This window comes from Pelecanus crispus, chromosome 4, assembly GCF_030463565.1.
Source record: "Pelecanus crispus isolate bPelCri1 chromosome 4, bPelCri1.pri, whole genome shotgun sequence".
Lineage (NCBI taxonomy): Eukaryota > Metazoa > Chordata > Aves > Pelecaniformes > Pelecanidae > Pelecanus > Pelecanus crispus.
This window is the reverse complement of record NC_134646.1, coordinates 50,675,964-50,702,096: the sequence shown is the minus strand read 5'-3', so window position 1 is coordinate 50,702,096 and position 26,133 is coordinate 50,675,964. Positions and strand designations below refer to the sequence as shown.

At 39.2% G+C, this 26,133-nt stretch overlaps 1 protein-coding gene across 3 annotated transcripts in view; it reads right to left on the bottom strand.

The window, feature by feature from the left end:
* Positions 1-26,133, bottom strand: part of SNX25 (sorting nexin 25) — an 89,917-nt gene that overhangs the window by 24,264 nt on the left and 39,520 nt on the right. For 2 of the 3 annotated variants that reach the window (XM_075708752.1, XM_075708754.1), the window contains 4 exons: positions 22,036-22,106; positions 11,372-11,562; positions 4,520-4,651; positions 1,719-1,994 (listed from right to left, as the gene is read on the bottom strand). In XM_075708752.1, the coding sequence (XP_075564867.1) occupies positions 1,719-1,994; positions 4,520-4,651; positions 11,372-11,562; positions 22,036-22,106 (670 nt within the window). The remainder of the gene's footprint in view (positions 1-1,718; positions 1,995-4,519; positions 4,652-11,371; positions 11,563-22,035; positions 22,107-26,133) is intronic. The other variant, XM_075708753.1, reaches the window with a different exon arrangement.

Genomic DNA, 26,133 nt, shown 5'->3' with positions numbered 1-26,133 from the left:
AAAAAAAAACCCACAAACCTACTAGCCAGTAGTGCATTTTCACCAACATTTGAAAGCCCACTGGAAGCTTCAGAAAGAAGAATCTTAAAATTTATTTTCACCTCAAAGACCTTAAAGCATGGCACAGATACATTAGGATTGCTCTATTCGAGAGATACTCTAACCATATATGCAACTTCATATTTAATGTTGTTAAAAATGGGGGAAAAAAAAAAAAAACCCAAAAAACCCCCACTTAACAAACCTTTAACCTTATAAGCAAACTTGGCAATACATTAGTCTTTAAGGTTTCACAGCAGATGCAGCCTTCAAATCTGGCACATATATATCCAAGGACTCAGAGGAAGGACAGATGATGCTGATGTCAAAAAATCTAACTTCTCGGCAGCTACAGTGAATGTTATCTGACAGAGGACAGCTAGCCCTAAAGTGTCATGTCAGTTCTCTTAGAGACACTGTTATCTCTGTTAGACTCTGAATAAAATATATAAAGAGATTAAAAAGCACAATGTTTAATACTTAGAAAGTTCTGGACAAAACCAGTAACAGTCTTTTCTCAAACACAAGGACAGAGAGTCTTTGAAGTACCTACCACACTCAACACATAGCTGAGTTAGCAGTGAGAAAAGCAGAAAATGCATCTTGAATCTTTTATCAAGGAAAAGAATACAGGGAGAAACAAACAATGAAAAATTCAGCAAGCTTTAAAAGTTCACATTGGAAGTAATTTACTTATAACAGCTCATCTCTGCAGATTTGCTGATATGCGGACTATGGAGACCGTAACAGCTCACCTACAGAAATGGAAGTCATATTCAAGCAGAAAATACAAAAGCCTTAGGTTCTGGAAAAATAGTTTCTAAATGGCAGCAAGTAGATCAGCACCTCTGGATTCTGCTTCTTATTTGTCCATTTAGATCCAGTTTTAGACAAACTATTACACTTCATTGTGTCCTGAGCAAGTTCACATGTAAAATGAAGATACTCATGCTAACCTGAAGTGGTAGCCTGACTGAAAGATGCTCACTAGTCTGAGATGCTCTTGTCAAAATGTCCTTAGATAAACATAACACAAGTTCCCCCGACACGACCAATTTAGAGAACCCCCTGAAAAAACCTGCCCCAAGAGAGCTGCCATTGGGTTATTGTTTATGACATTTTGAATGTTCTGTTTTAGTATTTCCAGTACTATTTCAATCAGTTTTATCTTCCAACATAGCCTATTTATTTACTCAATAAATGAATAAAAAAGCACTAAGACTATGTTTTTCATTACTTTTTCTCCTCTTTTGTGCAACTTTTAATACCTATTTAGTACCTAGGAAATGCACGGGGGATAGGGACAGACAATGACCGACTGATTTTTCAGTGAGATTTCCTTCATTGAAAAGCAGAGCAGCTGAATTTGTATGAGGTATGTTTTGCATTCTCTGATGCTAGGGAGCATAACAAAAAGATACAGAATACAAAGGACTTAGAAATCTGAAATATCTACTTCTAACTTAAAGTTTTAGTAGTCAGTCATTTGTAGAATTGTGTTTCAAAGAGCTTGTAAACATACCAGGTTTACCTGATGAACTACAAGAGTGATGATATTTATAAATACATCAGGAAAGTAGTCCAAAGCTCAAGGACAGAAGATGCTACTATATGCTTTACTCAGGATCATCTTCACATCACCTTAAATAACAGTGAAAGAAATTGTCCATGCGACTCACCACTTCATCTTTGTCCTCAGGAGTTAGCTGAGCAGAACTTCTTTCTTCTTCCTTCTTGACTGATCTCTCGTATAAATCACTGACAATGAATGAGGGGTAGTATCTGTCCTTTAGAGTTTCGTAAACATCTGCCTGAATTCTGTAGAATACTTCAATGCCTTTATTTCCCACAAGACTTTGCTGTATTTCTTTATAAAGGGATTTTTCCACAGGTATTTCTCTGCTTTCCACAAAAAAATTCTGATAAATTTCACTCACCAGTTGAGGTATTTCAGCCTAGGAAGCAAGGAGGAAGAGGGAGGGAGAAGAGAATAATAAAAAAATGTTAAAAAAATCAGGATGACTCAGGATCCAGGTGCATAATTTGAAGGATGATCAAGCTAATTTCACTCCCAGATGTACGAGAACACATCTGTGAATCTCTTGCTGAGATCAAGCACTCTGCCTGCACACCTGTGCTAAGCAGTCAATCTCACAAGATAAATATGGATGTTTGTTAAGTGAAGAAACAGCTGTCCTCTAAAATTACCATAGGTTCCACATCCACTGCTTTTAAAAGTACACACCAAAAGGTGGTATTAAAAGGAAAAAAAAGTGCTAGAGCAACATTGTGGTCACCATTTTAAGTTCAGATTGTAGAGCTCAGCTGTCCTGGCTCTCCTGTCTTCTGCTGGATAGGATCAACTCATTTCATACATGACTAATTGATTTTTGAGGGGGAAAAGAAGGAAAAAAAAAAAAAAAAAGAAGAAAAGAAAAGAAAAAAGCACACCTGAAGATACATTTACTGGTACACAAGGCCAGGTATTTCCACTGAGCACAGAACAGCGCACAGGATTGAACTTGCAGTGATGAATGGGAAAGAGAGGAAGCAATGCAGCACAGCCCATGATCGTCTCTCTAAACTAAGCCGAATTAAAAAGGCCCACTCCCTTAGTATGGCACAATGTGCCTGCCTGCCTTATGTGACGATATCACAGCCACATGGCTGCATGACACTACTTTTTTGTAATCAAAGCTGCCCCTGTAGCAGCAGACAATCCTTACATTCCATGCAGCAAGAGGAGCACAGTATGTTAGAATATCTTTAAAAAAAAACCAGGAAGTCTTGAATAAAGGCACTATGCTTATTGTTTTGAAAGCAAGGAGAGAAATCACAGCTGAAAGGTCATAAAATGATTTATAGCACCTTTTCCAATCACTAGCAGTTTTCAAATCAGAACTGATTTATACAACTCTCTTCACAGTGCCTCACAAACCCTTTTTCTGAACACTTTCTAGCCTGAGTTGGTTGTTAGCCATTTCTTCAGATCATATTAATGGCTCAGGACTCATGCTCCACAGTTTGCCACTTTTGTTACAGCATGTTATTTCCAATGGACTAGAATTTTTTTACACAGGAGAGTTACAAAATTACAGTGAATAAGAAGTTAACTGATACTTAATAATGAAATTTGTATTTCATGCTAGTGTGAATCCTGGAGGTTTAAAACAGTTTCCCCCCAAAATCCACCCCACTGCTCACAAACAGCAAATCTGTCCTCTACATTCTTGTTCTACACCATTGCCCCAGAATACTTCTTGCAACTTTATGTGATATTTCCTATCCCTATTTCAGGGTTCTTATTCCTACTTTATTTTAGCACAAATTACAATATAGCACTGTTTCTTCCCTCTAGAAGTAATGCGGCATTCCTGGAGAAACTTAGCTACTTATACAGCAACAGAACAGGGAGGGGAAGGGGTCTTTTAAAGCAAAATCTCTATTTCAAAAGGGTTTTAAAAACATATATACACAAATGTTCACAGTTTTGGATTGAATGGGCTACCTGTAATTAGCAAGATGAGAAGTTTATGTACAGACTATCAAACTGTAATATACTTTTAAGTTTCACACGAGCTGGTACAACTAAAACCAATATATTACTGCAAGTTTTTCCTCTGGTGGAGGGGGAAATAATTCTACTACTTTTGCACATCAAGTATCCTTTTTACAGGTCATGTTGCTACACAAAATAACACTAAACCATCATCACAACAGTCCACAATTTTTAACTGCCATATTATCCCCAAACATTGACGTGAAGAAGGTAAAAAACCTAAATTGCTTAGCACCCATCCTATGCCATTGCTATTTTAAAAACTGTCCTGGTTTCGGCTGGAACAGAGTTAATTTTCTTCCTAGTAGTGAGCATAGTGCTATGTTTTCAATTTAGGATAAGAATGTTGATAACACACTGATGTTTTTAGTTGTTGCTGAGTACTGCTTATGCCAGTCAAGGACTTTGCAGCTTCCCATGCTCTGCCAGGTACACAAGAAACTGGGAGAGGGCACAGCCAGGACAGTTGATCCAAACTGAGCAAAGGGCTATTCCATACCATGTGACATCACGCTCAGTATAGAAACTGGGGGGGGTTGGCTGGGGAGCAGCGATCGCTGCTCAGGAACTGTCTGGGTATCAGTCGGCGGGTGAAGAGCAATTGCATTGTGCATCACTTGCTTTGTATATTATTATTACTATTATTATTATTTTATTATTATCATTACTATTTTACTTTATTTCAATTATTAAACTGTTCTTATCTCAACCCAGGTGTTTTTCTCACTCTTACTCCTCCGATTCTCTCCCCCATCCCATCGGGGTAGGGGGAGTGAGCGCGCGGCTGCGTGGTGCTCAGTTGCTGGCTGGGGCTAAACCACGACAAAAACATAAATACAAAGACATTTCCTAACATCAAGATCACAACAAGCAGAGATTCCAGTTAATGTACAAGCCGCATGGACTTGCAATTTCTTCTACCTTGTTAGCGTTCTTCAGATACTCCACAGACTCCCAAAGACCGATCAAAGCCACCTTGTCCATCCTTTCCATGTAGATTCGGAAGTGCTCTCGGTATGAAGGGTTGGCCAAAATTTCTTCAAACTGAAGAATCTGAAGAAAGGAAAACTAAGAGTAAAATCTGGGAAAATACCTAACTCTAGCTTCTCTCCATCCCTTATGGGGAAAATCTTTTCACTTGATGTGCCTCCAGAGCACCATGCATTGCACAAACATGTGAACTAGATTCAGCTGCACAGACCTTCTACAATAATAGTTTTGCTTCATTTAAAAAAATAATAAAAAAATTAAAAATATGATTTGTAAATATTTAGAAGATAAATGCATCTATGCTCCTACCAGATAGAAAATGTTTGCACATGTTTTCTGTCCAGGAGGTAAGACTACATTTCAAAGGACTAAGATGGCATTTCAAGTCATTCATGAAATGCTATTGCCAAAAATTTAACTTCCAATGTTCCTGCAAGGCAGAGGTGCCAAACTGAAAGCTAACTGATCTATTCTTTGCTTGATTCAAACAAAGAGTAACACCAGCAGTTTCCACACCACAGGCCACAGAGCTTTGAGATGTATCTCAATTATTCTCAGGGACACAGAAAAGATGGAGTGTAGTTCTTTACCCTGGCAGCTAGGGCACTTGGTGGCCAGTTCCCATTAACTAAGTGTTATTGAAAAGCATGTATCACAAATACAGCCAGGGGAGAGTATGGGCTGTGATATAATGCTCAGGACTCTTCCTGAGATGAGAGAGAAGGGTGCAAGTCAAGCAGCAAAGGAAATGAAACACAGACTTCCCACACCCAAGCAGATGCTGCAGCCATTAAGCTGTTGGATTAAAAAAACATTATTGCTTCCTCATCCTCAACTACTTTTGTGAATCCAAGCCTTTTCTTTGAGACAAACACCTGAAAACAAAACACCACCCTGACAAAATGAACAGATCTTCCCATGTTGAACAAAATAAACCTTAGGCTTTGAAAAATAGGACCAATTTTCAAAACTAAACACCCCTTCCTCTCCAACTTTTCAGTCTAGCAGCTGAACCAGTTTTCATGTAGCTCATTTAGTGCCATTACTTATATCACCAGGAATCCAAATACACCAGAGTGGTCTTGGTCTCTTGCTTTGTACCTCACAGACACCAACCAACCCACACCTTTTTCTTTGAACAGAAAAGCAGGTGCATAAGCACTGGGTGTAATGAATCTTAGCTTCCTATGACTTTGCATTCTATAGCAAAGATAATTTGGTACAGAGCAAGATGTGAATTCCAACTGAGACTGAGGCATTAATAATTTCTCTAATATGGGTTTTCCGATACCTAATAATAATACAATTCAGGTCATGTATCAGCATCTCTCTCTGGGAAGGCCACCTATTTTCCTAAACCTAGTACCTGTGAGACTCTACCACCAAGTTACATTTAGGAAAAACGGTTTGCTTGACTCAAGCTGTATTGGAGGAAACCATATACACGTGCATGTACACAATTACTAGCACAAGTCAATTCCCTAGTGAACCAAGCTAAAGAAGGTTCTTTACAAACTATAGGCACCTATGTTTTGTCTGAAATAGCTCCCCCAGATTTTGGGTAGGTAGTGTTTAAGTAAATTGTGTGTCTCGGCTGAAATGCTCATTTTCATCTTCAAAGTTCCTCAGTGACAGTCATGTGCCATTCCTGTCTTCATCCTTTACCATACCAATATTGTCTGGACGTGGCCTGCTCTTAGCTTAAGAACTATTCAGGTATATGAACATAAACTTCTGCCTTTCAGAGCTCGCTCTATAATCTTCATTGAAGAGCACAGATAGAGAGGCTTGCTGAAGCTAGGCTTACTACAGAAATGGTGATCAGACTGTCAAAGAGCAGAACACAAAGATGACAAGTCTGTGTTTCAGCCTCATTGCTGTGCAACATCATACTTTCTATTCAATCATTTTATCAAGGACAGTGATTTAAAATACAAGCAGAAGAGGGTCTCCAAGCCTCTTGAACAGAGATCTTCACCATCTCCAGGACTGTCAGTTCTGTAAATGATAGCAGAGGTAATAAATCACAATGCAGAGCACACACCGTCACTTGATCAAGAAGTCACCTTGGTCTCTATGCCTCTATTATCCAAGGTATCCCCCCCTAGACTGCCATCAAGGAGGGTAATTAACAAACATCCCCTCTCAAAAATAATTGTGAGTAAGAGCTGCTGCAGGGAACAAGGCAAGTGCAACCATCTCTCTCACCTAACAAAGGGCCCATTGCACAGGTGCCCCATGGTAACTGAAGCGGTGCTGCCTAACAAAGCTGTTACACAAACTTCCCAACAGCTACCTTGCAAACTGAAATACTTTAACGAAATAAATTAATGGACAGAAAAGCTTATTTAATGAGCCCTCACAAACTTTTTTTTAGGTTTTTGTTTGTTTGTTTGTTTAAGGCTTGACTATCCTGGAATTACTAAATATGCTACCAACACTGTACTATAAACATTACTAAGACTTCAATGGCAACAATGATGGACAACAGAGGTGTTTAGGTTTGAGGTGATAAGTTATCATAAAATGCATGCAATTCAGGAAGTATTCTGTGGAGGATCCTTCCCTCTCTGATTTAAAGAACAAGATTCTGCAGTAATTTGTAATCCTCAGCAAAGGATCACTTTATGACTCAGTATCATCACGGATTAGAGTACAAAGCTCTAAGCTATGTTGGCACATATGCACGCATTAGAGCATGCGTACACTCTGAAATCTAATATCCAGTTAGCAGATATAATCTTAGAATTATCAGCCTCAACAGCAACCCTTCAAGTCCTTTTAGCTTGACAGCAGCTTCCAGGCTTGGTAAAAACAGCAGCTTTACTGCTGCCACATCCATTCCCTACTCCAACAGGAAAGTAACTAATATACCACAGCTAGTCACAGGCTCTGCCAAACACTAGGAAAGGATTAGATTCTCCCCCTCCACCCCCTCCCCCAAGTGGGGTGCTTTAACCAGCATATGCACACAGAATAGCCTTGTTGCTGGCCCTACAAAGCAGAGACCTGGTCTTGGCAAGTCCCTAAAGATAGTCGCAGTCTCTCTCTGGAGAGGAAACACAAAACAACTACTTAATTTGGAAGGGCCTCTATAAGCACCAGACATGGCATAGATGCACTGCACTGTTTTTCTTTGCAACACACCAGGTTCCCATTTACTACAACCACATTGGCCTATAATGAATAACCACAATACAGCTAGTAACCGCACTGCAGGTCATGGGTGGGGTGAACAGAATTTGGGTCAGTAGTGGAGGTTTTCTGCTGGGATGATGGCACACAGTCAGAGCACAGGACTTCTGTTTTCATTTGTTTTTTGGTTTTGGTGGGTTTTTTTCCTTTTTTGTAGAAGACAGGAGTAAGAGGAATGTAAAAAATAATACTGGAAAAATGCGTCCCTTTCCACGCTGCATTTTAAAAACCATTAACTAATACTTTGTCTGTACACTGACTAAAATTAAAGCATATATTCTCATTATTATTTTTTAGAAAGAGGCAAGGCTTCAGAAGGATGTCTGTCACATACAGCAGTAGAGAACCAAATGTAATTATTAGTTACCTAACAGGAATAAGCTACGTATACTTACATATACAGTACTGTATAAGGTACCTGGCTATTTTACTGCACATACACTAATGGAAAAATCCCTGCCTTGAGACTCACGTGTTCATGAACGTCCTTGTGTCATAAGACACCCCATCTTCAGGCAAAAGGGGAACAACAACTGAAGCTTGCTTTATATCCCCAAATTCTGTACCATGAGGTATCCTGACATAACATGATCCCACAACCTGAAGCTCAGAAATCACAGTGAAAATCTCATCAGTCACCCATTAAATCAGCATCTATCTATGGACGTGGTGGAAGCAAGATCTTCTGCAGGAATTTCAACTTAGTCCTCATCAGTAGTATTACGAACATGAACTGCCAGTGCCTCAAAATACACGCAGGTGGTTTCCTTGCTGTTTCACAGCTAGTCAAGGATCAGATCCCCAGAGCTCCTCCAACCACCCGTGGTTCACAAAACAGCTCCACGAAGGAGATGTTGTGACTCCACACATCAAGTCTCACAGATGTGGCTATGTGGCTGTTGTGCTGAAAACATCAAACAAATGGTTTGCTGAATAAACACAGACAACAAGAACTCAATTAATTACTGCAGTACTCTGCAGGTAGAGTTTCTAAGAAAAAGGACTAAAACTGCACTGACCAGAAGTAGATTAAAAGAGATGCTTTATATAGTACACTAATTCAAACTGCATTTTCTCTGAAAGCAAATCTAATACCCAGGGCAGAATATAAATCTGTATCAGAGCTAATGACAGAAATCAGATTCAGAGAATAGCTGGGGTTTGTTTGTCTGTTTGCTTATAAACATTTGATTACAATTCACACATTCAGGATTTCCCTAGAGAACGCGGATTCAGGATAATGAGGTGAGTGAAACATGTGCAAAGTCTATACCATCCTATGACTTTTATGTATTTATCAAACAGAAAACTGACACTGTTTTATACTTAGCTTCTGCTGTGAAAGAAAGAAGTATTTCAAAGCACTTCAATTTTTGTTTCTCAAATCTGTAAGATGAGAACACTGACAGCTCCAAATAATCCATCTCCACATTTAAGCCCATAATCAGAACATGCATTAAAGACTTTTACCAGCAGTGCTATTACTCCCCTACTACTGCAGGAAAGAGAAAGCTTTCTGTAGGATGCAGAAGTGAAACCAAAATACAAGTTTAGGTCACTAGCCAATTTGTTCTTTGTTCAACTAGTACCAAAAAGTCCCCAAAGTTAATAACGCATGCAAGCTTCTGTACTACACTTACATAAAATAACAATTCAAAACACCATTGCTGACCTATTTCACTCAAGTCAAAGAAAAGACGACAAACTTCCAGTTTCTTCTACACAAGCTAGTTATTCTGCAGGTTAAGCGTTAGCTTAACAGAAAAGCTGGCACAGTCAGACTCGTTTAAAGAGAAGTTACGGCCACCAGCAGCAACATAGCAACATTAGCTTATCTACTAAATCCCAAACAACGCCTTTCCCTTTTGCTTAGAAAAAAGGCCTGAGTGTTCAGTCAATACTGCCAGTGTAGGAGGGGCCAGAATCCAAAATAGCCCTGGCTGCCTTGAAACAAGAACCCCGCCTGCAGCTACAACAGTGCAGGAAGAGGATGGGAAGAAGCAACGGAGTCCCCTTCCTCAGCCAAGCCCTGGGCATTTTTCTGTGCTCAGAAGAGAACAGCGTGTCCTCCGTCTCTCATCCAGCTTCCCTCAGCCTCTTTCCTGGCAACAGAGTTGAGGACAACAGAAGACAGAAGCAGTTTTCCTATTTTCTACGCTGACATGGGTGTGGACGGGTTCTCAGGCTTCTTCACAGAAACACATCAAAAGTTTAGAAGCAGAGCAGCCCTGGATCCCATCATTTCTGCCATCACTACAACAAATGCCCGTGCAAGGAGTCTTTATTCCTATTAACAGTACTGTTAACTCAATATAGAGCTGCTCATAGGTGTACTTGCAAGATATAACCCTGGGTCAGCAGCTCCCACCAAAAATCCGTCAGGTCATAAAACATGCAACGTTAACAACAGGAATTCCTTTGATTTTAACTACAGTATTATATAATATTTCTGACCCATCCCTGCCCCAATCCAGTGCGGCTTCACTACTTGACCCTGTTCCTGAACAATCTTATGTCACCATGTATCTATCCTGGAAAGTCTGTAACATCTCAGCAGGTGCTGAAAGTGGCATCAATGGCTCGTGCGGTGCTGCCACATGCTTCCCTCTTTCCTTTTCTGCTTGGCACTTCTCGCTACACCCAATTTCAGGAAACAGATCAGGATTGCCTTGGCACAGTCTATGACACACCATCTGAAATCATGCTTTAAGGACGAGTGGAAGGTAAAGAACTGCTCTCTTTCAGACCTTACTCAAGAAAGACAAAACACAAATAGTAAGAACTATTTCTCTGTCATGCAACTTTTTCTTACGTGCCACTAAGTTACGATTATTATAAGGACATAATGAAAATTAAAGATCCCTGCATGAAGAGATAACTTCTCTTCTACCTACATGAAAAAGATAAAATCTTTCTAATTTGAATACATCAATTACCGTGCTTTGCCCAAAGGGGACAGAGTAGATTATGCAAGGAAGTCACTCAACTTATTAAAGTTTAGCAAGGATAAGTAGCCATGATTTTATTTTTGTAGATGCTGGCTAATACAATGGTATTTTTCAATTCCAGACTACGGTGATGTTGAAAATCAGCATTCAGTCAACAGCTTTACTAGAGTTTTTCTGCAATGACTGCCCTTATTTTTGCCAACTGCCTTCCACAAGTGTTTGCTTTTGAGTAACTCAGTATTTGCAAAACCCACAGGTATTTCCTATGGCAAATATAACAAGGGCCAAAGAAACACTGCACATATGATAGCAATCTTTTATTTGAAAGCAAGTTGCTACCTTCAGAAAGGCCGCTACCATGTCCTTATTAACTCCCTACATGCAGTATGTCTGAAAAATCACACATGCTTACGAACCACTTGATCCTTTATGAAGTTTCACATTTAGCAATATTCCAAGCTGTATGTCTTTTTGGGTACTTCAGTTATCTTTTCCCAAGATAAATAAACTATGCAGCCATTAATTTATACTTGACTCCTGGGGGAAGGGAGGGATTAATGACAGTGAGGCTAACATGTGCTACATGTGCTAACACATTTAGAATGACCTTCAGACAATGTACGTGCTATTCGATTTATACCTTCTGACTCTGAGGGCCATCGCCTTCATCAGAAATGCCATCTTCCTGCTGATCATAGGCAGGCCCTCCCAGAAGCCTTATTCTCTTTTCGCACTGCTTCTTTGCCACCGTCAGCTGATTGATATACCTCTTCACATTGCGAGCCCTCAGTAGGTCAGCTTTCATTGCTGCAGTTTCTTTTCCTTTTGAATCTAAGAATAAAGCAAATCAGAGAGAGCCTGTTACAACACGAAAACATTGTCACACCATTGCCTCTGTGACGTGCCCGATCAAAGCATTTGTCATTCAGGAATCAACTATGCACATGAGCAGAGACACTGGAAAATTTGTATTTGACACAGAATGACGATTTTGAAACATTCTCCAATGATACCTCAAGGGGTTATATAAAGCAGTTCAGAAAAGAATCCTTATTCAAATATCCAGTGAAATCTGACCCCTCCAGCTCTCTTCCCATAGCTTGTTGCAAGACACAGGCCCAAGACTTGTACAGGATGTACATTTATCAGATGGTGTTAGAAAGTGACCTACAGCCATGGTGTACGATAACACATGGAGCTGATAGCTTATGTACCTTACTGAACATAACATTGACTGCCTAGAGTCATGAGGGACTGGACTCAATCCCCTCCAGCCCAGCATTACACATTCCCATATATCTCATTTGCAAATCCAAATTTCTTGAGCCTGATGTGAACAGCACATCATACAGTATCTCCTCCAGACAACAACACTGACTGCAGCTCACTCAAAATGGTCAGATGAGTAAGGGGGGGTGGGGGGGGGTGGTGTCTTATAATGACATGTCAAGACTGCACAGTACTGTTAAATAGTGAAGTAACATGAAGATGACAGTCATTTGAGTAAGATTTGGTAATAAAAGGTGTAATGTTTGGGTATTCTACATTCCAGTCTCTTCAGCTAATTACCAGGGCCTAAAAAAACCCCATCAGATAAAGCAGATTAAAAAATCCTACTGTGTTGAAATCATTCCTGGTTTATATCTGCAGGATGCAACTGATTCCCATTTATACACTGGCTTTATTTTCCTCTTGTTCCATGATAATACTCCCGCTTTTGCAGGCTGCAACTAGAGCCTGGTAGCAAAGTACCTGGCTTGTACTCAGCTCTGGATTAATTGATTGCTCAGGGATAAATAAAAGAGATCTATTGTACTGTGTTTTCGAAATATCAAATGCTAGTAAAATGATGTAGATGAAAACAGCATTCTATTTTCAAAACAGTTGCTAGAAAGAAAGAACCAGACAGCTAAGTTTGTTAATGCATATACAGAAAAAGGAAATCTCTTAGGAATGATTTAAAATAGGTATTTTAAACACATTTCTAATACATTAAGGTACATTCTCCTTTTAGGACTGTTTTCATCCTTTTATTTCCCCCTCAAAGCCACATGTAACTACTGCATGTGACCATAAGTTTTGTCACTTGTATACTGAAGGACAACTCAAGGTACATAGAGCTCCCTGAATTTCTACGTGTGAGTACAGATATTCTTCCAATATATTTTCCCATATTCTTAATCTCACTGTATTCACTGCATGTATTTACGTATGTTGGTAGGGAACCTTCCTCATTCAAAGACTGTTAGTGTTTTAATGGATAAGTATCATTTGCATCTAAGCTGCCATAAAATAGTGAACTAGAGATGATACTCGCTGAAGCAAATGATAAAAAGAGTTTACCATGAAAAAAAAATAAGCCATCTGTTTTCCTGGCATGTTATCTCCACAGGGAAGTCAACAGAGCATTTAATTTAGTGTTTCAGTTCCCTGACCAGAGTTACCAGTATTAATGAGAGAAAAAGAAAGGAGAACAACAAAAGGCAGGAAAAGACTTTAAGGACAAAATAGCTCTCCCCCTCAGTTTAAAACATTTACAGCTAATACAAATACATGGACAGTAGTTTAAAGTGAAGATTAAAACCCAACATTTCCCCTCCTGCACTTGACTCTAAGATGTTTTTTAAAAATTCTCAATTCTCTCTATAGTTTAAATACTTTGGGCTCAAAATGCATGCCTGAAAACCCACACTTTGAAAGCCCATGACCAGTGCTATGCAATGATCATTCAGCCGTCTTAAAACAGAAGTACCCTTCTTAGTGAAAACAAGGCATTCTTGGAGCGTTTTCAAAGTAAGCATGTCTACTTTACCTGCAGTCTTATCATCCTGTAATTACAGCAGGCCTCCAGGAGAGACTAATGAGCCCTACATCCCACCTGCTTCCAGGGATTAATTACTTTTTTAGCAAAGATCCTTCAAAAACATTTGCCTCACTCAGTTCTTCATATCCATAAGGAGCCACTCCCTGTAAGAAACATTCAGGGCAGAGTGATGAAGATCCCACCTGCCAGCCTGTTCCTGCTCCATGGATAAAAGAGGACTAGTCACTGTGAAAGCCTGGCAGCCATGCCCCTTCACAAATAAACAAGAGGCTGATGAAAAACAGCCCAGTGTGGAGTGCGGCTAACGCGCTGCAGTGCGGGAGAGACACGGCGTGGAAGCGTGGTCAAACGCTGCACATGGCTTCCCTCTTCCAAAGTATGAAAGAGAAGCTAGCAGAAATCAGGAGAAGCGTTTTCATGTCAGCTGGGGAAGGTTAGGAGTATCATTGGTTCTTCTCCTAACCCTAACCCTTTTTAAGATTTTTGAGAATCCTCAGATTTTCAGATCTAAACTGCTCTGCTTTTTTCATATTAAGCCCTATCAAAGAGATATTTTAAGCTATAAAGAGAACTTCTCTTTTTAATCTATTCGTGCCTGATCCCACCACCACCAAAGTACTGAGACATAATTAAGAGCCTTTTTTTCCATTTCTGAGTATCAGCAAATATGTTCACTACATGCGGGTGTCACCGCGTAAACCAAATAAAACCAGAAAGTTACGAAAGAAAAGGCTTGCATTTACTCGTATACCCTTCAGGAAGCTCAAATAAATGGAAAAAGAATAGGTCTATGCTACTAAGACTTTGTTTCATCACTATGCAAGGAAAGAAAATGCATCCTTTGGATAATTTTTTTTTTTTTTTTTTTTAAACTAGTAACCGCCTTACAGTTTGGGGATTTTTTTTAATTATTATTAAAACCAAGAAAACAAAAAATCACTCATCAGCAAGACAAGATAGATGCTTCTTTGGCACCTCCTCCCCATGTGAGTTGTATATGTGTTTACCAGCAACCGCTGAGCAGGGCCTCCATCCCCAAAGGAGCAAAGGGTCCTTTAGTAACTTCCTCCAAAATAATTCTCCTTATCAGAGGAAATTTTGACAAGACATGCACTGCCATAGAGGAACTTCAAAAACCCAGAGGGGTACTGTGCACCCCTCCCAAGGACATCCAAATACAATTAATATCAAAAGCAGAATTTCAAACTCTGCTTATCAATCCACAGATGTGGATAATTCAATTCGCACTGAACAATGTAAAATTCAAATGGTCCAAATGAGCTCAAATTTACCAAGCAATCGAAGCTTAGCTATCTGTGCAAAACTTTTTTCTCTATGTATTTTTGCACATCTACAGTGATTTCTGACAAAGCTTCCACATTTTCTTCTGAATCACTCATAACTACCTTGATTCGAACTAGGCTAGGAGCAGGTCCTAGAACCCACCAAAAACATTCCTGAGAATGGATTCCTCACACCTAATTTTCTTTTCTCTTCTTTTTTTGGTAGTTTTGCTACTTGGTCAGGTTTATATGCATTAAATACATTAAACTGCAGTACATATTCACACCATCTGTTCTTCAGTCAGAATGCTGGGCCTTGCAAACAATAGTCATGCCAACAAATGCCACACAAACTTTATTACCATAAGCCACAGCAAAGGATACAACAAAAATAACGTAAATGAAGACATATGTAACGTCTGCTTAAAGCACAAACTAAATTGTATTGTAGCACTTCATGAACTGTCCCCTCTCTTGATAGTAGCAGCATAAAACAAAGATTTCTCATTTTAACTGCAAAGTTATATATGGCAAAAACGTGATTAAAACTGAAAGCACAAGTTCTTGTTCCTTCACAGCTTCAGGAACTACAGATACCCAACACCTGGCAGCACATACAACAGCACCGACTCATCTGACTAGTCTCGGAAGGAGCTACACACATGCACAACACTGCATGCGTTTGCAAGACTTTTTGCGAGAGCTGAGTTAAAAGTACACGCAGTGCCTACTTAATGCCATACTAAAGTATTCAAGTAGCAAACACTGCTTTAACATTTTCATATAAACGGTAACTGTAACCTTCCATATATAATTCACCAATCACTACAGACCTCTGAACTCTCAGAAACTTTGAATTACATGTTTTCAAAGCCTACGTAGGCCTGGAAAAGTATTTGTTCAGTTCTGCAAGAGCAGGCCAGACTGAGAAGAATGGTACACGCGGTTCTTCTACTGCCCGTGGTACAAGCAAAGGTAAAACCAGCTCTAACGTGGTCAGACAAGAGAATGAGTAAAAAAAGTGCTAAATCCCAAACACTTCAGGCAACAGATCTGGGGGAAAGGACTTAAAGGGAGATGATGGATAATTTAGGCACTGATCATTACCAATATGTAGTGCAACACAGCCTCCCACGTCACAGCCGCAGCTGAGCAAAACAAAAACCAAAGTGGCAGTAAGATAAATTTGAGCATGGCAGTAAGTATGTACCATGCAGTAAAATAACATCCACCACACAGAGCCTCTGTAGGTCCCTGCATTCCCTTTGGTCACTTCTACCTGACCAGTCAGCCTCTCCCTTCCCTCCTTCACTGATGGGCACCTCTCCAAACCAACCATGGACAGATGCATTACCATCACTAGCACACACAAAGGATCTCATGAGGAGAAAGAAGAACTTCCTCTATAAAATTGATTTGAAAATCAATAATCAAAACAAACAAGACTGCCACAATCAGAGTCACTGTATCCTTCACCTTCATCCACAAGGATTCCCTCCACACTTATTGCTTGAGCATGACGTGCAAGCACATCAGCTCTTTAAGCCTTGCCAAAAAGCTATGCAAAAATAATCGCATATGTGTGTGTATCCCTGTGTTGAGGATGGGGGAGGATAATACAGTTTTGTCATAATTAAGTTAGATGGCATCTGTAATGCACTGGAATGCAGAAGTATCCATTTTACTTCACTCTATCATCTTAACAAAACCCACACATCACAACCCACATACCCAAGTTAGCTTGGAGCCCCAGTTTCTAAAAGAAAAGTCCCTTTTTACAGCTGAACATTCAAGCCTCTTTTGGAACCACTCTTTTGGTACCTAAGAAGCCTGCCCACAGACAGTTCTGTTTCTGCACCAGTTCTCAGCTCCGCTTATAAAAGCGAGTATCTAGACACACAGTGGGAACGCTCAGCAGGAGAAGTCTTCTACCGCAACACAGCAGATCTGTCCATACAGAAATGGCTGCTTACTCGATTTGTCTCACAATCCCTGCTTGAAAAGGAGTAGTTTTCTCAACAGGGATGCCCTGTGGTCAATTACAATGTGGCGTCTGAAAAACAGTCCCATACAGTCATCCAAGGCTGGTTTCTGGTGCTGTGAAGTCACACATAAGATGATGGACACAGAAAATTAGAAGGCAAATCAAACAAATCCCTTTACAGTGTTGGGAAAGGAAAAAAAAAAAAGAAAAAGAAAAAGAAAAAAAAATCTGTTGAGGGATTCGCTCTGTTTTGCCCTAAGACAAGGTACACGCCTTCATGGGTTTTTGTTTTAAACAGCAGCTAGTAAAAAGGGATCCTTGCCAAAATTCTTGTAGGATCCTGTAATATAGCATCAGTAAGAGAAGAAACAAAAATGTGTCTGTCAAAATTAGAACGGGTGTATTTAAAGAGTTTCTTATTCACATTACAGCAAATATCAAGTTATTATAGCAACTTACTTCTGTTGCTACTTCATGATTGTTTTTTGAAGCCTTTTATTTCGAAAAATTAAGATTTACTCTTGCTTCTAGAAACTCAGGTCCTCTCTCACTCATGCTACAATGCCCGATCTGCATATTTGTTCTCTTACAAACTGCTTTACTAGATCAAAATGCAGCAAACATTTTCAGATAAGTATGTCTATCTTTCAGTGTCTTTTAACACATAGATTCGGTTAAAAAAAAAACCCCTAAAATACCTAAAATTTAGCTCAAATTTGGTTCAGTATTTCCAAGGAATCCTTATCAAAAGGCAAGATGGGGAGAGTTTTACAGTTAAAGATGTAGAAAGATGTGATTCTTCCAACCAGAGCACATGTGACTGTAGAGAAGAGCACAGTCCAAAAATAGCAATAGAAAGAAAACCAAAAGATGAGTAGAAAAAACCCAAAAAAGCCCTAAGCCTCCTACAGTCAGTGCTGGAGTGATCCTGACCATTTTAGAAATGGTTACATAGGAGGGGACAGTTTGGAGAAGTCACGCAGATATATATACACATCAGATTCAGCGTTTTTGTGCAAGTGTAAATGAGGGAAGTAGCATGGTGTCAGCACGCAAGATAACAGCTTCTATTTACAGTGGCCTGCACCGCTCCAAAAATAAGCCATGAACACCTCTGAAAACACTAATGCTACATCAGGTTTCTTATTCAGCTTTAGCAATGACCAAAAGCAGTTCTCCCAGCCACAGACGTCATATCATCCACCCACAACAGGCACCATACTGTGAACCTCTCAAATTATTTTGTCTCAACCTGTTAGGCCATTTGACTCCCTTGGGGAGTCAAATGCAAAACTTACTGCTTAACATGAATCAGATGCTTTTGTACTTTTTCTTTTGCTCTCCTACGCTCACATGCCAGAAGATTCAAGCGATAGAAATCTGAAAAGAAAAAAGACCCTATAACATGCTATTTTTTTACTACAGAGGCTTTAATACGATGATGTTTAGAAGTACTTTAAAATACTTTCTGCTTTTATTAGAGGGCTTTAACAGCTAAATATTTTGCCAATAGGTGGCACCAACACTAGCTAAATCAAGTGTGAAGAACCCTGTCCTTGCTGAAGGACAAGCCTTCCTCTCCAACCACCCTGGGTACCAACATTAAATGTGTACTTTGGTATCACCAGATAAAATAGTAAAAGAAGTCAGACAACCGTACTCATATGAGAAGTCATCAGTCTGAAACCTGGTCCTCAGGCTACTCATCCTTTAATAATAGACACCTAATCTTTTCATAAACTAAATACTTTTGGTCAGTTTTAGAAACTTAATTATGTCTCCTCAACTAACAGCAAGGGTACACAATCCTGCTCAGGCATATTTGTTGCTAGTCACGTATTTGCGCAACATTTACTTTGCTTAGATAGCAGCTAAGCACTTAGTGCTGCAGTGTATTGGCCACTCCTGCTGCACCAAGTGCCCTGCACATTTGTTGCTGTATATTTTTCTATTGAAAACACTGCCTCAGGAAGCTCCCATGTCTCAAACTGATGGAGTCTGAGACTATATCCATGTACATATTATTCTACGCTTGCTCTACTCTCACAGTCTGAGAGCAGGTATCAGGCTTGACAGACTGCTGGCCATCTAAAGTTCAGTTGCTCTGGCTGAGTACCCAGGTACTAAAGAAGCAGTTACATTTTCAGGACCCAACTTTGCCACTGGAAAAAAAGAAACAGCTACCAGTAAGCCTACCTCTAGCCAGGCTGGAATCAAAGCTAAGCAATGCCCATGACACAAAAGGCAAGAGCTCATTTACTGTCAGGAAAGGGGAGACTGTCACATACATTGAACACCCATGCTCACACACATTGTTACAGGTATGAAGCAGGTATTGGGGGAAAAGATTAAAAAGAGAAAGATACAATAAGATTGTGCAAACACACTTCCATTTTGCATAAAGCTTACATTTAGTTATTCACCATGAAATCCAGCTGTTGCAGGGGTAGCAGTATGCTGTGGCATCCAGAAAGAGAAACATCAAAAGGTGACAGAAGTAATATGGTGGTCTGTTCTACAAGAGTTCGACAATCTTTGTATCAGCAGTGAGCTGTGCTTGGTTTTTTGTTGGCTTTGGTTTTTTTAAGAAAGGTAACACAGCTTTTTTCCTTAAACTTTTCTTCCTAAAATTCAGGAAGATGTTAGATTCATTACCACATTAGGAAAAATGTCTCCACCTATGTCCAGAAAAACAAGACACTAGAAAGCCTTCAGAACTAGATTTTAACCCTCTACAGTTTTGATAGCCCTTTTAAAGTTTACCGTACATAGACTGAGCCTGAAAATTTTTGGTAGATGAAAACCTTAGCGAAATAACTCAAAACAGATTAGAAATCTGCCTTAAATTTGCATGAACAGTAAGAAGATTGTATTGTATGCCTCCATTGGATATACTGTACCACATGTGTCAAGCAAAAAATGTCACCTCCTTCTTCTGGCACAATGCGAATAACCATTGGCTATTTAATAAATAAAAGGTTTAGCCACAATAGCCCCATGTCCTGGTTTCGGCTGGGATAGAGTTAAACTTTCTTCCTAGTAGCAGGCACAGTGCTGTGTTTTGGATTTAGGAGGAGAAGAATGCTGATAACACACTGATGGTTTAGTTGTTGCTGAGTACTGCTTATGCCAGTCAAGGACTTTGCAGCTTCCCATGCTCTGCCAGGGGCACAAGAAATTGGGAGGGGGCACAGCCAGCATAGTTGATCCAAACTGACCAAAGGGCTATTCCATACCATGTGATGTCATGCTCAGTATATAAACTGGGGGGGGTTGGCTGGGGGGCAGCGATCGCTGCTCGGGAACTGGCTGGGTATCGGTCGGCAGGTGGTGAACAACTGCATTGGGCATCACTTGCTTTGTATATTATTATTATTATCATTATTATATTGTTATTATTACTACTACTATTTTACTTTATTTTATTTAAATTATTAAACTGTTCTTATCTCACCCCAGGAGTGTTTCTCACTCTTACTCCTCTGATTCTCCCCACCATCCCACCTGGGTAGGGAGAGTGAGTGAGCAGCTGCGTGGTGCTGAGTTGCTGGCTGGGGCTAAACCACGACACCCCACTGGCTAATATAGCCAGCAGTGGTAATTAGCTCTTAAACAACATACAGGGTTGCCATAGGACTAAACTAACAATAAAAGTCAATACCTTAACAGAAAACTTCAGTGCACCAGCTAATGGAATTTCTGTTGGATTTTTTTAAATACAGATAAAAGTCAAGAACCCATAAAAATGCAGAACCAATTTCACAGCGTAACTGGAACCAGATCCACTTTGGCAGAATAAATAGCAATAATCTTTTTATATCTATTCTGCAGTACCAGGCACTTTCAGCTTCAGAAAAACATCTTCTGTTCAGGGTTTAGAACAGTGGGTAGTTAACTAGATAAACCCAAGTGAGACAGAGCAGAGTGAGACAGTAATTAATTGTAGAAACCTAAACTGTATAAAAATACTCCCCAAATCAATTCTTGTCACAACAAAGACCAATGGCAGCACAAATGGAAATACAGGCATAGCAAGATTGATTTTTCGTAATGTACTCAGAGTTAACTTCCCTGTTCTCATTTTATTATTTATGAAACAGACTTTCCATTAACTTTCATCTGAGAAATATTAATAACTCTTTCTGTAATGTACACTCGAGCAAAACCAATGCCTACTTTTCCTTTTGCCTTGGTCTGACACAAGCAATTTATCCTATAGGCAGGCACATCTAGCTCTATTTCAGAATGTAAACAAAAGGCATATCAGTGTTGACAACCTCATACTTTCAGAGACTTGAGCATGGACCTCAAACTCTTCAGAGTGACCGAAGATTCACCCCCCGCCCTGGTGTGTTTATTTTCTGTTTCTGCATTTTTCATTACACTTGAATCACTTTTAAAAGCTTTCCTTTGTGATATAAGGAGCTGGAAAAGGACTTTTTTTTTTGTTAACCTGACAGATAGAGATTACATGAGAACCTAAAAGCAAGATCTTTTAGATTTGTTTACAAACAAATTAATTTATGTTGTCCATTGTTTTTTATTATGCTTTGGTATACCTTAAGTACATCTGTCCAAGCACAAATTCGGTCTGTAATCTTGTCATCAATATAATCTCCTGAAGATATACCACAGTTTTGGCACATCTTGAGAATCATAAAAAGCAGTATATATAATAAGCGTGAGTACAAATGTAAGGTGCAAGTGCGTTTTAAAAGGCAGACATTGCCAAAACACTGCAGAAGGATTTAAGAGCACTTTGTATTGCAACACAAAAATGTAATACAATGAAGAGTCAAAATACAGTCTGACTGACAATTATGCTGTATCATTCCTTCTGTGTTTTGAAAGGAGAACAGACTGAGACTTTGAAGAATGGATTGTATGAAAAAGAAAGAGGAAGCAAGATTCTCAGCAAACGAATTTGTAATGCCAAAAATCCTAGTTGCAGCAAGTTGTGAAAAGAAATGCATCATAGATATGACCTTTCTCATGATCCATCAGCTTAGATGAAGATGAGGTGGGGGGATAACCACACCATGGGAGCTTCTGGAAGAATCAGACAAACGAAACAGAACTGAAATACTAAAAGCATAGCATTCCTAAAATCTGTCTAAAAATCCCACACACACTGATTGCACATGTAAGTTGGGAGTTCAAACAGCTTTTCAAAATGAAAACAACAGATGTGACTTAACAAAATGGAGTCTTACCTTTCTGCCTCTTCACTTGGGGAATATTGCTGATTGTGGTTGCCTGAACTATTTCCACTACAATCTGATACCTAGTTTTAAAAACAATAGGGGATAAGGGTGAAGAGGGAGGAGAGAAGAAAAAAAAAAAACATGGTATTAATTTTTTACAATGTGTTCTTCATACAGCACACTTAAGAATCAATAAAAACCAAAACATATCCACCTCCTCCTAACCTGGAAACAGAATCATTTCTCAGTATATATGCAACCTAAGGAGCAGTATGCATATGGAGTAGAGTAGGAAAAGAAGTTTATCTTGAAACAAAAGGAAAATATCCAACTAACAATAATATTGCCCCCTTCTCTCCAGCCAGTTAATAATACTCAGTGAATACAATGTAAAGCCATGCTCTTAACATTAGAAGTAAATACAAGTTATCTGTAGGAAACTAGGATGGGACTTCAAAAGCAAAGAGCTGTCTGTAAGGTTCTTCTAGCTAAGGTACTTAATATATATATGGAGCATATATAACTTAGGAGAAGGGGAAAAAAAAGGTATTACACTAAGGTAAAACACTCTGGGAATAATTAAAACCTGTTTATCATCTAAAACTATACTACACATAATGGAAAACAGCTAATGCAGTTAGTAAACTGAATTTTAAGTAAAACCAATCTTGTAACTAACAGACACTATGCACTCAGCAAAGAAAATGACTGCCAGTTAAATCTTTCATAAACATCAAAATTCTGGTCATAACAAACTCTCAAACTCCTCTCAGTGCATTTACTTTGGCAGCTATTAATATTGGTAATGAGGCAAGTATTCTAGTGAATTTAACTCATTCCTGTAGGAGTTCCCTAACCTCATCTATCACGTTAACTCCTAGATGAAGGCTGAAGCCTCCTGGAAAATCTGCTATTTCCATGACTACTTACTCTCTGTTTAAGAAAGAGCCCGTGATCCTTAAAATATAGTCCCCTTCTTCCATGTATACTTCTTTCACCAACATTATTCAACTCCCCCCATTCCTCTTGCCTTCTATAAATTTTTTAGGATTTTGATTATCTCTGCTTCTTTGTATAGACATACAGTTTTACACCTACAGCATACACTCACTTACAACTACATTTCCAGGGTTTATTTCATTTTTTTTCTGCAGTAATCTTTATTCTAACCAACTCCTTCATTTACCAAGTTGAAACCTGAGAACCTGTTTGCAAAGCTTAATTTTTATAACCCTATTTCCTTCTGCCATTACTGTATCTTGGTTGTTTCCATCCACTACCACAGTTCTTGCCCAGTCCTTCAGAGGAAGGACAGCCCCATAAGTGAGGGTGGTATTTTGGTGCATGGAAGTCCCACAGTTAATTCCCTGCTCAGACATAGACTTCCTAAACAATTATGGGCTGCTCACTTGGCCTTCTGGTGCCTTGGTTATGTCATCTGTAAATGAGTTATAAACAACACTCATTCACCTCACTCAGGTGTTGTAAGGTAACTGTGAACACTAGGAATTTATCAAATAAGGTACGGACAATCAAGTAAATACTGGACATGGAAGGCAGCTTCCACTTTTACCTTGCAACTTTCCTCCTTCCAAATTTACTCCCTTTTGTTCACATTCATGGTTTTACATGTTTTCGTTATCAATACTGTAACACAGCATCTCTTTTTTTTCTGTTCCTCATTATATTACCTTAAGTAAGGGAGAAGCTCCGAGTTACATCCTCAAAGATACTATTTAGTCTGTTCCTCCTAAGCACTGGGCTCTGGCTGTAACTACTCCATGAGAGTGCTGTACATCACTGCACCACAGAAACACCACCCTGGCTACATTGCCAGACCACAACACTTTCTCCCTGAAAGTCTGTTCCAAATATTCTAGCTGCTACATATTCTGTGGTGCTGGTGAGTAAACATCTAAGAAAGTTTTAAATGGGATGTATTAATTTTTTTTTCAAGAAGTGACCATACTTGATAAACTGGATCAATCATGGGCTCACATCCACATTACTTCTACCTTCCCACTCTTATCTCTTCCCTATTCTTTGTTATATCAATCCCTTTCCCTCTTTTCTTAAGTAAAAAATTACACAGAGCCAGCGAGAATGGTCTTTCTTTACATGAATCGCATGGTGACTTTTTGCTGCTATAATAATAAGTAACAGAATAAGTATAGTGCTGGTCTTGAAAGCAGAATGAAAACTATCCACCAGTTTATTTCCTTATCACTATTTTTTTAACACATCATGTCTTTTATCTCTAGTCTTCTTCTGACAGAGGAAGTAAATTTATTTCACATCTGATGTGGAAGAATTAATCTTTTCTTCCCTATTTGTAGCAGGCTTCCAATTTATCCACGCTAACTGAAATCTGAGGGGAAAGGAAGGTGAAATTTCACTGTATGACTTTTTCTTCTTGAAAGAAATAGGGACAACACATTTTGTGGAAACTTGATACAACAGGAAGAAAACTCTGCCTCCCTTCATTGCAAGCAACAACGAAGGTAAACATCATAAAGAATGACTGTGAAGGATGTTCGTAGATAACCATAAAATGGTCCCTTCTCTGGAAGCTTTGTTGGTTTGGGTTTTTCCCCCCAGAAAACAAATCCAAATTTTCAGAAAGCAAAGGTATGAAAGGAAAAAAAAAACACCAAACCCCACACCCCAAAAAAACCCCAAAATATCTCCTCAGAAATCAACAAATTACTTTTTATGAAAACAAACATCAGCTCCCAAAATGCTCCTTATAAAAATGAATGTTTCCACAAAGCAATAGAGAGATGTTCTGCTAAGAGATAAACTGACCAAATTTTAGAGGTCCACTATAGATATTAATGAATCGTGAATTCAAAAGTATCTCCAAAATTAATACATAGCTACTGCATCATTTAAATAAGTTCTAAAAATAAAATCCATAAAAGCAATGCAGAAAATCAATACAGTATTTCTTCTTAAGGTAACGCTTGTAAGCAAGGAGAGAAAAAAAGATTTAGAAAATCCTAGTACCATTGCTAACCTTTCAGGGAGAGCTATTTGCAAGGCAGAGAGCTGGTACACTTGCTTACAAGGAGATCCAACACACAGAGCCTCTCACTCTTCTCTGATTTCCTGGCCAAGAGCAACAACACCCTTCACCCACAGGTTTCCACTGATCCAGCTGGGGATTTCTCCCTACCTACCCCAGAACAAGTACCTGGTTCTAATCACAAGAAAGCCTAGCAAAACTCTTTTAATGAAATCAGCCTGGAAGGATGACTTATTAGACTTCTCTCCTGTAATGTCATGTGCATACATCAAGGAACACCCAGGACCCTGAGCATTCTTGACTATGGTCAGTCAAGACTCTGAAGAATTGTTCATCAGTGCCTCATGGCCTCTTTCACTGAGCAAGGTATTTTATGTTTACTTAGTAAATAGATAGTAATTAATCTGTAAAGATAAAGCATGTCAGGGATGTTTCAAAAAAAAAAAAAAAAAAATTAGTTTCCCAGCAACTGTAGTGCCTTGGGATAAATTTCCCTCAAAGCTAAGCCTACACAGAAGATTGTTACTACTTATATCTGTTCTTTACCAAGATGTTACGTGGCAACATTACGAGTAACAGGAGGAGGCTTACAGTTCATGAATGCCATGCACTGGCTTAGAATAGGCACTGAAAAATTATTTCCAAATAAAACCAAGAAAAGGAACTTTTGATAAACAGAATATTATTACCCAGAATAGCATCTAACTGGGAAACCTGTTTAAGTACAACATGGCAGTAATTTATTTGTTGCAGGAAGAGAACTGGAAGCATTCTCCCCACTCCCGTCACTGCAACAGACTCTAACCGTATTCCTCAGTGGTAACTGAACAATGGTTTATTTATTTCTTCCTCTTTCATTCCTTCTCTGTAGATTTTTCCTGTGGTTCACTGTTGTGAATTACAACCTGAAACATCATTTAGAATCATAGAATTGTTTAGGTTGGAAAAGACCTTTAAGATCATCCAGTCCAACCATTAACCTACACTACCAAGTCCACACTAAACCAATCAAGGCCAGACTGGACTAAACCATGTCCCGAAGTGCCACGTCTGCCCGTTTTTTGAACACTTCCAGGGATGGT